This window comes from Gnatocerus cornutus, chromosome 2 (genome assembly GCF_029298725.1).
Source record: "Gnatocerus cornutus isolate USDA-ARS CGAHR chromosome 2, icGnaCorn1.1, whole genome shotgun sequence".
In the NCBI taxonomy this organism is placed as follows: Eukaryota; Metazoa; Arthropoda; class Insecta; order Coleoptera; family Tenebrionidae; genus Gnatocerus; species Gnatocerus cornutus.
Genome location: NC_142234.1, coordinates 8451136 through 8463421, shown reverse-complemented (window position 1 = coordinate 8463421; position 12286 = coordinate 8451136). Strand labels below are relative to the sequence as shown.

Here is a 12286-nt window from a genome sequence, read left to right as displayed (position 1 = left end):
GACACTTATGTACGATAATAAAGTACACCATACGCTCATTTAAACGTAGTTATATGACTACATTTTTGTTAAGGTAACAACGCTGCTTGGAAATATGTTCTCTCCTTAATCCGCTTCTATGTGAACACCCTTCTTCATCGTCTTAGACCCCTTCACAGGTCCTTATTTGCATGCTCAGCTCAGTTGTCAGACTGCCATAAAATCTTGTTAAGAATTGAGTTTTTGAAGAAGTTTTTCGTATTCAGTAAGTTGGTTTTTCCTTGACACGTTCGCAAGTTCGTCCTTCGGATTAAATAGGAACAGGTGGAAATCCGTAGTCGCTGAAGTGCATGAACGACTACATCACTTGATGGACGGCTAGATTAGCTAATTGATTAAATTAATTCACCCTGTTAACTGAAGTATAACGCAGAGCTGTCCAATTAATACGAAATTATAGTCATCTAATCCGAGTGCGATGTTACGATTGTCCTAGATTCTCCTGACATATAATTCGCACTGTATCATGCGATACAAACAACGTTGTATCGTCATTTGAAACGAGAATTTTCATGAAAACAACGAAATTTCAATATTATGAAAAATCTATTAGTCTTGCATTAATTAATTTCTTTGTACAAAAGGCGTTTTCGTTCTTCTGTGCCCGATCCTTCTAGGATAGTGTACGGTTATGGTAACTGTCGAATCCTGGACCAAAATCCGCACCCAACGAGGCTATTCCCTCTAGAATCGTTCCTTTAGATGGCTGCGCCACATTGTTTTACTTTATTCCAGGCACTCGCCGTTTCCTTATGCAAGGAAAACGTTACATGTAACTGCTTCGTTTCCGTCAGATTAGTGGAAAACAGGAACAGTTTTGTAGAGTTGACTACACGAAATTTCGTGTGCGAAAGAAGCGTATCGATCTGTCAACGTGGCTTGTCTTTTGTTTCGCCAAGTGCTAAACTGTCCCGGAAGGTTGACATGGGTCCGTCAATAAAGGAAGAGAACTAGATTGTTTCGTTCGCCAAAAACTTGAGGAAAAACGTGCCGTGTTGAACCATTTTATTATAATAGCGATACGTGAGTATTAAGATAATTGCTGTGGATGATGACGTGATGGAATCCTCTCGCGTGTTGCAAACAATCGATAGGTGCCGATTTGATAGGCGTCCAAAGGGGTTGTTTTCGTATCATCTAATCGAACAGCTCTGAATATTCGCCAATTAGAAAATCAATCAGACGTGACCAGTCCACTCCATTATGACCCACTAAATCGTGACGTATCGAGTTGAACAACGATAAACACGAATCTGATTTGTGTTTTTGCACTTTTTCTGTCATGCACTGAGCTTTTTGTTTTGTTTATTGCATTAGTTCTGTTTTTGGGTGGCTTTATCGGATCACGTATGGCGGAATTTTGACAATTTGGCAACGCCATCACGGTTGACCTCCGTAATAAACGTTTGCTTTCAGTCTAGATCGATGTGCGATTTATTATTAAAGAAGCATTTTCAGTTCCGACGGCTCTAGAACAACAAAGAAACAACAGCGTATAGTAACGACATTCCCCCTCACCTACCCTAGTTTTATGTTGCTCTATGTTTAGATGAATAGTTGTCTTGGCGTAATCTTACATTTTGCCTTCTATTATAGGATATTTCACCAATTGCCAAAATATCACTTTAGAAACGGACGAAGGTATGTGCGCATTTTTTCCGAATGCGATCTTCTTTCATTTTACAATGCACTGCATGCCGTTCGTCCGCTCTTCATTTTTTTTTTTCTTGTTGTTAGATGATGCACTAACACGGTCAAAACACGTACGCACAATCCAGCTTGATTTTTTAGCACACGGTAGTGGCAGCACCAGATCACGCGTTGCTATCCAGATGTCGCTGGTGTGTTCTCGTTCGCATTCATGAATTTATGCATGTAACTGGGATACAGTTGCAGGCATGCCACATCACATAACTACACAATGCTCAGGATCGTTTTCGCTATGGGATTATGCGTCACATCAACGTCCAAATACCGTAAATAACACGTAATGGCCTCTGCGAAAACTACGGTGCATCACACTGGTACCGTTTGATACGCGTAATTCCTATAGATGTCCAGATTTATCGCTAGGGAAGGCTATTGATTGAGCTTTGCCACAGAGGACGTCCGTGCCTAAGCCTTGTAAAATCAGGACAGAGAATAATTGTTTAAGCATTGCTAATTCAATTTTTTACTAAAAATTTTACGGCTAGTTGTCCAAAGATCTTATTTTCCATTATATTCATACAACATTCAAAATCAGACTGTAAACTCAGAAAACTGCTAAATTTGAGAAAACAAGAGAAAAAGTGCAATCGTAAATCGTGAATTTCTTTGATAGGGAGTTGATTGAACAGCAAGACTCTTCAGAAAACAGTCGAGTTTTCGAACTTACTAATACAATGACGGAAAGGGTCATGATCCAATAAGAGCCGAGATATCGCTTTGGAATTATGGAAATTTGATTCAGAAGTTAGCGTTGAGACTAGTTTGAACTGAAAGTAACTGAGCTATAAATCTGTAGAACCAGTAGTAGTCTCTTAGGAACTCATGTTTAGTATTCTAAGACGTAGACGAATTTATAGGTATGGATTGTTGAGAAAACAATATGCTAATAAAGTATGGACTTAAGTCGAGGATTTCAAATGACGTTGCATGTAAGTAACTCAATTTTATTATATCATATTATACTCCATAGTATGAATACAAAACGTATCAAAAGCTTTAAAAATGTGCTGTAGAGAGGATAAATAAAATATCATTGACCTGAATAAATTAAATATGTTATTGTGTACTAGAATATTGATAATGATGCGATATTGTTTATCATAAGCTTATTCATTAATCTACTGGAACAAATAGCTAGAAAAACATAAAACATAATAAATTAATCCAGGCAAAATGTGCAAAAGGTGAAACATATTAAATATGTAACGTAACAATAAATAAATAAATATAAAGCTTGGATGTACAGAATTGATGTCCTGTCTATCATCACGAAATGAAAAAAAAGTATTTGTGTGTAGAAACCCTTCAAAGGAAATTGCCTTCAAAACGACAAAGTAAAGCATATTGAAGAATTGTTTTTGTTATGAATTATCAAAGTATTTTTAGAGCCAAATAAATTTTTTTGGATAATTTTGAAACCTTTCTGAGCATTCGTCTGGTATTTTCGACAATAGTTGGTGTTTTAGTTTATTTATTAAGTTTGGAAGAGATTTACCAAGTTATTGACCTCTCGGTCTTTGCTGAAGAGATCGAACTTGCGGATATTACCATCGGAGTATATGCAAGTGCTTGGTCGTGACTTCGCAGGCGACTTTAAAATAGTTTACTATTTCGCCATTTATCACGAAACTAACTTAGTTTTGGAGTACGGGCATTATACTGCATGTTCTAAACTATAGTTTGTAGTCGACCATCTAGGAATCGATCTATTACAAGACGAATATCCGAAATTTTGTTTTATTTTTACTAATTTTAGTGCATACAAATCCGTCGATTCATCCCTTTCATTATCCCTAGATGATTCAAATAGAAAAGCTCATTTCACTACTCATTCACCCCGAGACAATCGCGTTTCCAACGACCAATTCCGTTGAAAGGTAGAAACCATTCCGCAACATTGACGATTATTGTCGAAGCAGATTGGAATTTCATCAATATTCATGCGTTCGCTGCTTTAAACAGTGTTTCTCCGTTTTATTCACCTTTTTTTCGACCAAACAATTTCGTTTTCATATCATCCGACTATAAATTTCCTGGAATTGCGCCGGGTAATTAGTTTTTAGTGGAATTTCGTCCGGAATTCTCATTGTTTGATACAGTTTCGTCGACACTTTTCTCGTAAAGAACGTTTAATTTTTGTCTTTGTTGGCGCGATCGGATAATTGAACCATTAGTAACTTGTTTTCGGTACAATTCCGCCATTTTTATAAACGCGCACGGAATTGGTTGTCTTGCGTTGTTTGTTAGCTATTAATGCCGCCGAACGGTGCAATATTTGACTTGCAAATAACCGGAATGTTTGTTCGAGCGGCCGAAGCGTCCGAATGGATTAATTTTGCTTCTCGATCAAGAAATGATTCAAATTTTAAATCAGCTATGGATGCCAAAGTGTGTTTGCCGCAAACTTTTTGAGCTTTCCGTTTTTTGATTCGATGTAACTTTCTTGGTTTAGTACAGTCAATTAAAGGGCTATTTAGATTATTTTAACGGGCTTCTGCGTATCGTTAAGACTGCCGTCTCTCGTAAATCCATTCCCTCCGGGTAATAAGTCCGCACAACGGCGAGCGACAGATGTTGCGAATTGTTTTATACAAATTTGTGTATTCGACGTCGGGCGATATAAAATTCAAAAGTTAATCTCGCGCAAGATTGGCTTTTCGCCACCGTCGTCGCCGATGATCTAACAGAGTTACGTAAGTCGGAATTCGGTCAGGAAGAAGAAGAAAGTGCGGGTTTTCGTCTGCATTGTACCACTCGGCGATGAAGTCGAGCGGCCTCGCATGTTTCATTCATCACGTCAAGCGCGAGTTTTACGAGTTTCTCTTGGAAATCGAGAAAGAATCACTGAAGGAAATATAAGATATATATTGATAATGAGATATTGAGGAGATAAAAATGATATAAAAGAATGGATTTTGTGAGGTAGCTGGCTGAAACAAGATTAAAGAGGCTTCAGAACTATTCCCAGAGGCGAACAAGAATGGCTGGAGCGTCATCTGCCGCTTTCTTTCTATACTGTAAACCAGCGTCGTCAGTTTTTTTCATCTCGTTTTTTTCTCCGCCCCCAACGCGGGTGCAGGTGCCATATTACTAGTGCATTTTCTTGTATTTATGCCGGCGGCGGTTCGAAATGAAGAGGTCCGTTGCGCGGACCCCCGGGAGCATTAAGTGTACTTTATTTGGCGTGTGGCTGGAGGTTACAGTTTAATATCTGCGGTTCAGTGGTCGTCATTCATTTCACTTACGGACTCGGCGCCACCCTTGCCTTCCTCTCCCTCGAGCCTATTGCTTGCTTTATTGCCGCTTCCTTCACTCTACATTGCACACTAATTTATTATTTGTACTGCGAATGTCATCTTTAGGAACATCTCTACTACCGCCATCTCAGAATCTGATTTTTTGCTTTGCGTTGTTTTAATTGGCCGAAGAACACAAACAACAACTTCTAATATTAAAAGAAAAAATTTGTAGCACAAAAAACAGTTTTACAAGACCAGAGTGTTGTTTGTAAGAAAGTTTATTGACGTCTTCTAATGTATTTATATGTTATATTTGGTAAGGGGTCGAAATTGGCAGAACCCAAAGGTTCTGCGGACATTGGTCCGGTAAATCTCTCCTCCGGTGTCACATCGTATGGATTTTTTATAGTGGTGCGTTTGTTGTACGTGACGTTGCGATGTCAAGATGTCCCGAAGCGTTGCGTCATTAATCTTGCAGCATCCAACAGGAGTAACGTTGATCCTGTAATCTGTGTCTCCCAGGATTTATCTCTCTTTGTCTGTCTGTCGCTCATCTATCGGTCTGTTCTTGGATGTCACGTTCGGGAACGAAACACAACAAACACGAAAACGTGTTTCGTCTTTGACGTATCAAGGCCGAGCTCGGAAAAGTTGCCGTTTTAATCCGGGGCAACATATGGTGATGTTACTTTAATATTAGGAATCTGTGCGATCCCTGGGCGATGAAAATAGAATTGTACATCATCACATAAATACAACTGGGATATCAAATTTGAGTTCCGTGTGCGAAAGAACACAATTTGAATATTGGAGAATTAATAAAGCTAGAGCAGACGATACTAGTTTCAATAGAATTGAACGATGCCCCGTTGGAGGATGAGGCTTCGTTTCTTCTATTGTCAGAAATTGTTCTTTTATTCCGTAGCATTGGAGGCCGATCCTGTGAATAAGTTTATTGAAATTGTCTGGATATGCAAAGCCCGACCTTCTTCCTTCTCGCCCTTTTCCATATCGAAATTTTGTCCAGACCGTCCACATCATAACATCCATATTACCCTGCGGTCAGCTGCGCGCTTCTAGAATCTTAACTGACCTTCCAGGTTAGTTAACGCCACGACAAACATCGTTACAAACATTTCAAAAACACCACACGTGTCGTATTCTCTGAAGCGTCCATTATATGTTTGTACTCTTCTTCATTTGCTTCATTTCATCATGTTACGTGACCGGGAGCTTAATTAAGTCGATTACTTACCTCATAAAAACAAACAGCAACAATACCGAACTCTGGACAACCAATTACCATGTACACGACTAAATTGCTTTTATCGGTTTGGTTTTTGGCGCACGAATGGAAAAATCGACGACGAAAAAAGCAATCAGTTTCTAAACGAAACGCAATTGAACGGGTCAGTTATTTTTTGTGGTGCAACGTCAAAATGAGAAAAAAAGTGATTTACGCTTGGAAACAGCGGCTCACATAGATGATAAGAATAAAGTATAGAACCATGTAAACAGAGAGCTCGTCAAAAATATTTTCAATGGACGAAATTTTCTCTTTTGTTGTCTTTTCTGGAGCGGTGCGTGGTTTGTGTGAATTGACCCGGCGCATCCACCAATGTTATTTGCACAAAAAATTTCGTGCTATTTAAAGACCTAAAAATCTCTAAAGCTAAAAAGCTTTTTATTAATCTGCAAAAAACTTGAATTGAATTCGACACGTTAATGCAGAATTAGGTACTTACTATAATAAAATTATTTGCTTTTTATGCCTGTTAATTTGGCCAACAGTAACTAATCTACTTTAAAAGTTCTTTATGGATTGTTTCAACTAAAGCTTCCCCTTTGTTTGTTTTTTACTGAATGAGGGATGATTCGTGGTTAGGCGTCATCCGGAGCAACCCTTGATCTTGTGCGCGCCAAGGTTTGGAAGTTACTCCACCACCCCTTAAATAAATTATTTCCAATGTGGCAACTATCGTGACTGTGCCGCCGCCTCCCTACTGTAATTATCGTGCCCCAAGATAATTGTCCGCACGTTTTTTGTGTGTTTTTTTATTATTGAAGATACTAGACTGGAGGATCGTTGCGGTCGCATGGCTCTTCACCATTTCTGTACTAATTCACTGTTTTGATCTGCCGACATGGCAACAATTAAGAACATGTAATGACCGTTGATAAAGTCGTCATAAATCCCTTTGATTTCTCGTGTTTTTTTTTGTATTATAGCAGTGGCACCACTGCACGCCACATAATGTCGCGTACACGACTTCACCAGGAGCACTTTACATGCAAATAGGGAACGTGCGGGGTCAAAATTAATTAAAATGAAAATGGGATTTCGTCCAATCCACGAAATAATAACAGGACGATCGACGTTAACGGCGTTATTATTATTACTTTTGCGGGAAACGTACAAACATGTCGTTCGTTTCACATCAATTAAACAGTTTTCGCTCGACAAAGAATCCTGATGGGACGACGATGATTGTAGCAATAAAAGCTTATTACTGATTATACAAAGCGTGAAATGTTGATTGACATGTTTTCGATGTTGTCCACGTCCGTTGACGGTAATTAATTGCAATTTGATTTCTACAAACTGCATCAATATTCATGCGGAAATTGCGTAAACAATAGATCGTTATTTGTTTATGTTTGGTTATGGATATTTTAAATTTGTGAGGGATGTTAATGTAAACTATAACGTTTGAGTTACGTTTCGGACTGAATCGTTCCACGTCCACATAAAAATTTCGTTTAATAGCGAGAGCGACACCGACGAGCTATAAAAAAATGTTAGCGATATTTTATATCTATAGGTAAGTCAGCGCTTTATGATCCCGCGGAAATATAGGTTCAGGCGCATTCAAAGGGCCATAAAAGATTCTTTAGTAATGGCGAAGAGGGATAATCGCCGTTTATTGGGTTTTAAGAATTTTTCACAATCACTATAGATGGCTAATAAAAGGAGTTAGACATTTTTGTTATAGCTACCTTACAGTGTTTTTCACTCGCTCTGGTGCTACATTTTTAGCCCTTGGTTGTATATTTTACGGTTGCTTTTGTATTAATTGTATTTAAGTACTTATAATAATAGCACGGAGAATAAATTCGTAGTGTTACCGCTGCATCACGGCAATCGAGCTATTGTCTGCCACCTCACCGGAAGAAAACATTGAAAGAAATGGCCTCCGAGTCGTGTTCATCATCATTTTTCACTTATCTTTATTAAGCTCGTCGTTTCTAGTCTCTGCGCTCCTCCCCAAATTTGAAAAATCTTCGCCGGATCTTATATCAGCACAATTTCCATCGCGCTGATGATACGTTTTCCTCCCAACAAATGCCTTATTGTTAGAAAAGAGCGACAAAAATGGCCGTCATTTATTATTCGAGGTTATGATGAGTTTCAAACGACGAGAGAGAGTGGCGCGAAATCGTCGTTTTTCTCTTCGCCAAACACGAGAATCTGATGTTATCACTCGGTTGTATTAGGTGGGACAAACGGACTATTAGATTATTGATACGTCCTAAACCCTTTTACGCTAACTTGTTCCATATCCACGAAGGTGATTACGATAGCGTTGGACATTTTCCATTCCGGATTTATCTGAAAGAACGTGCTACATTGAGCTCGGTCCTGAACACAAATCGACATCTCAATATGACAATGTGATGTTTTCCCACTTTGGAAAATGACGCTCGCACTTGCCGAACCGTGAAATGTAGAGTCATGTGGGTCAAGTGTGCGCACTTAAGCTTTGTTACGTCATAAAATCGAAAAGTATAAGTAAAATAAATCAAAATTAGGCTAATCAGTTAGTGTATTTATTAATCAACAAAATAATAAACGAAACAATCCTTAATCTTCGGCCAAATCCTTAAAAAATAATCAAAACAAGCGTAATCAAAATGCGTACACATAACCCAAAGGTAGGGTAACTGTGCTCATCACTGGGGGTAAGTGTACGCAACTCCTAATTGAGGTCCTTATTAATTATTATCTCTAGTCAGACTAGGAAAAAAGTGTTCTTACAAGATTTTTAAACTATAACTAACAGTATCGCCTATAAATGTTAAACTGTAAACACAAAAATAGTCTTTGAGAATGAGATCAATCAACAATTATTAGGAACCCTAAAAACTAAAATTACTTATTGCAACTATCACACACGAAATTGTCATTTTCACAGCTGGTGCATTGCTCATGCCACCAATTTTCACATAGGCTACATTTAATCCAATCTTCATTAGGTGGATAAACATATTTTTCGCCACACAGTGGACAAAAGTGCACCTTCTCATCATTTTCTTTTTTCTTATTTCTAATAGTCTTAATTTTCTTAGTTATAGTCTTAGTCTCAGTTTTCTTAATTGCAGTCTTTTTAGTTGTCAGTTTTTGTTTTAAGTTTAATCGTACTTTCTTTTTGGCTAGTTTATCTTCTTCGGTTTTTTTCTTTTCTTCTAGCTCCAATTTGTAAGGACTTCCAGTTGCAATGATAGACTTCTTGCCTTTTCTTCGCCTGTTTTGTAAGATAGCCTTTGGAAATGCTTGAATGGTCGACAATGCTACGTGTTCCTTGCTGGTTGAAGGTGCAGAATATATTGGAGGCGATAAATCAGGTGGAATGACCATTGTTACGTCAGTTATAGATTCCGATAATGAGGTGTCAATCTCTTGTGATAAGAAGCTTGGTGATGTTACTCGAGATTCAATAGATGAAGGCTCTGTGAGACACAGTAAAGGCGACTCTTGCTCAGGCTCTTTGGCATTTTGCGTATTCGAACACCCAGTTTCTGAATTCTTTGTTGTATCTGAGGCTGGAATCATATCTGTAACAGAAGCTGCCGTAAAATCTTCATCAGGGAAAATATCTCTGTTTATTGGCCAAATTCCAGAGACTTTAAAACCCGAGACAGCATTACTGAGCGATGCTGCCTTTTGAAAAGCTTCGTTCACTAAATGCGCTATTTCTGTTTGCCCAATCACACGACCTGGGTGGTGGCTTAGCCATTTGTCACATTCATAGGCGAATTTGATTTTCAAAGGTCCAAAGAAGCCACGATCTAGGGGTTGCATTTTATGAGAACTGTGTGGGGGTAGCGTCAACATATGAATGCCATTGTCACGACAGAAATTAACTGCAGCCAAGGATATGTGACTGGAGTGGTTGTCTAAAATAAGCAAGACAGGATTATCTTTAGTCGGTTGAATGTTATCTTTAAAATGGCGGAGGTAGTCTATAAACAGATCGGTATTTATGAACCCAGAATCAGAAACAATTCCAATGCTTCCTTCAGGTGCATTATTTAATAAATATCCTTGCATTTTCTTTCGAGGGAATATAAAGGCAGGTGGTACAAAATTTCCAGTAGGACTCATTGCACAAACCAGTGTAATCGTTTGGCCTCTTTCAGCGGAAACAATTTTCCCCACTAGCTTCTTTCCTTTTAGTGATATCACTTTGGGGATTTTTTTTGGTACCGTATTAACACCACTTTCATCCATATTGTAGATTCTACTTGGCGAAAAATTATGTTTTTTGTAGAGGTCTTGTAAGTTGTCATAAAAAATCTTAACTTGGGTTTTATTAAACCCCATCGCCCTGGCAATACTAGTAGCGGTCGGTTGTCGCAATTTCAGTTCAGGATATCGTTTTAGAAATCCGTATACCCAATCACGTCCAGCTAATTTTGAAAATTTATTGAACCGATGAGGTACTACGTTCAATTCTGCATACTCATAAACCAATTTTCGGAGGCTAATCATAGTCAGGCCATAATAAAGATCATCACTCCGTTTCAGATATTCATATATTTCATCCTCTTGTGCTTTCGTAAATGTAGTGGAAAATCTTCCCATGCTCTCCGCAGTCTTTCCAGCTTTCAAACGTTTCCTTAGAGTGCTTTCCTTCAGTCCAACTTGTGTTGCGGCTTTTCTCTTGCTGGTACCCTTCGAAATTAATAGTCTCGCAGCTTCAAGCTGCTCATCTGTAACGACAGTTCTGTCTGGAGCTTTTCTCTGGTAGAATCGAGGCATTTTTAATATCTAAGTAAACCCTGAAACAAAATTTTGCTTTATCAACACAAAGCCATGGTAAAATGGTAAAGCAAAGTGATTAGGGGTAAGTATGCGCATGCGCACACTTACACGACAAGCGTCTGCGTACACTTAACCCAAATGATCAAATCCTGATGCGACTGAAATTGTTCAATATTACGTCATCCGAGCAACTAAAACTTTAGCTCTAGTCAAACTGAATGAAACATGGTAGCTGATGATATAAAGCAAATTTTCAAATACGACATAGGTTTATAAAAGATTACTTGACAAACATTACAAAATTACGCAAAAACTTATGCAAAAATCTTCACTCACCTTTGAAATCAAAATGGCGATACGGGCGGCCGGCGACACACATGCACGTCGTACCGAGTCACGTGGGGCATTGAGGGAAGGGGTTCACGTTCTGTAGTTATATACCATTTCTTAGATATTTGGCATGCGCACACTTACTCGCTGCGCACACTTACCCCACGTGACTCTACGTTGCATATTAAAAATGGCCGTTTGACAGCCACGCCATTAATCTTCGGTGGTCGCTATGGAAAAAGATCCGCAATCTCCGGCGGTAATTTTCGAGACGGTAATGAAGCGCAGCGAACTGCATTTGGGTTACCAGATCGTGTGGCGATTGTCGGAAGCAATTGCAGTCACATTTTTTCTTCCCATGTTGAGAAAAGACAGAGGGAGAGAAAAAAGATGTTGGAAGAACGTCTTTTTTTGCACTTTGTCTAATAAAAATCTATATTACTCCCGCTAAATGGATGTTAATTAAGTTTAATAAAAACTCGGTTTCAGATTTTTCATTTAGATTCGCCCGAGGCGAGACTGTCGAATTAGCTATGTGTGAACGAGTCCGCCAAGCTCCATCTACACGACTCTTTCGACGGAAATTAAAGTCTGAATTAAAATAATTTTGTATAGGCATTTAATTGCTGTCTAGAGTAATTATCTCAACTTGTTCTTGGATCCAATTTCTAATTAAGAACGTTGTTTTTACCAGCCAAAGAAGAAAATTCGCTCCGGAGATTTGTGTTTTTCTATAATGGCTTTATCTTTTTATTCACTTGTTCGAAACTCGTAGGAGCTCGGGAAATTCCTTACGGCGACTTCTCTTTTAATTGTTTTGCTGTTTGCGTTTTCTATAGGGTTACGTCAACAAAATTCTTCAAATTTCAAGAGACGGGGAACGTCACCACTCACGTATCTGTTGCACAGGTTTCCACTAATTCCA

The 12286-nt window shown here is 38.6% G+C and overlaps 2 protein-coding genes across 7 annotated transcripts in view; one reads left to right on the top strand and one right to left on the bottom strand.

Moving 5' to 3' along the window:
* The window catches only part of Lar (tyrosine-protein phosphatase Lar), a 144641-nt gene that overhangs the window by 87684 nt on the left and 44671 nt on the right, over positions 1 to 12286 (top strand). The gene's annotated exons all lie outside the window — the stretch shown is intronic.
* On the bottom strand, positions 8801 to 11436 carry LOC148178639 (uncharacterized). Its single transcript, XM_088029534.1, has 2 exons — positions 11368 to 11436; positions 8801 to 11048 (listed from the first exon to the last, which is right to left on the bottom strand). Exon 2 carries the CDS (start codon positions 11026 to 11028, stop codon positions 9139 to 9141), a length of 1890 nt encoding a protein of 629 aa, XP_087885660.1. The 5' UTR covers positions 11029 to 11048; positions 11368 to 11436; the 3' UTR covers positions 8801 to 9138.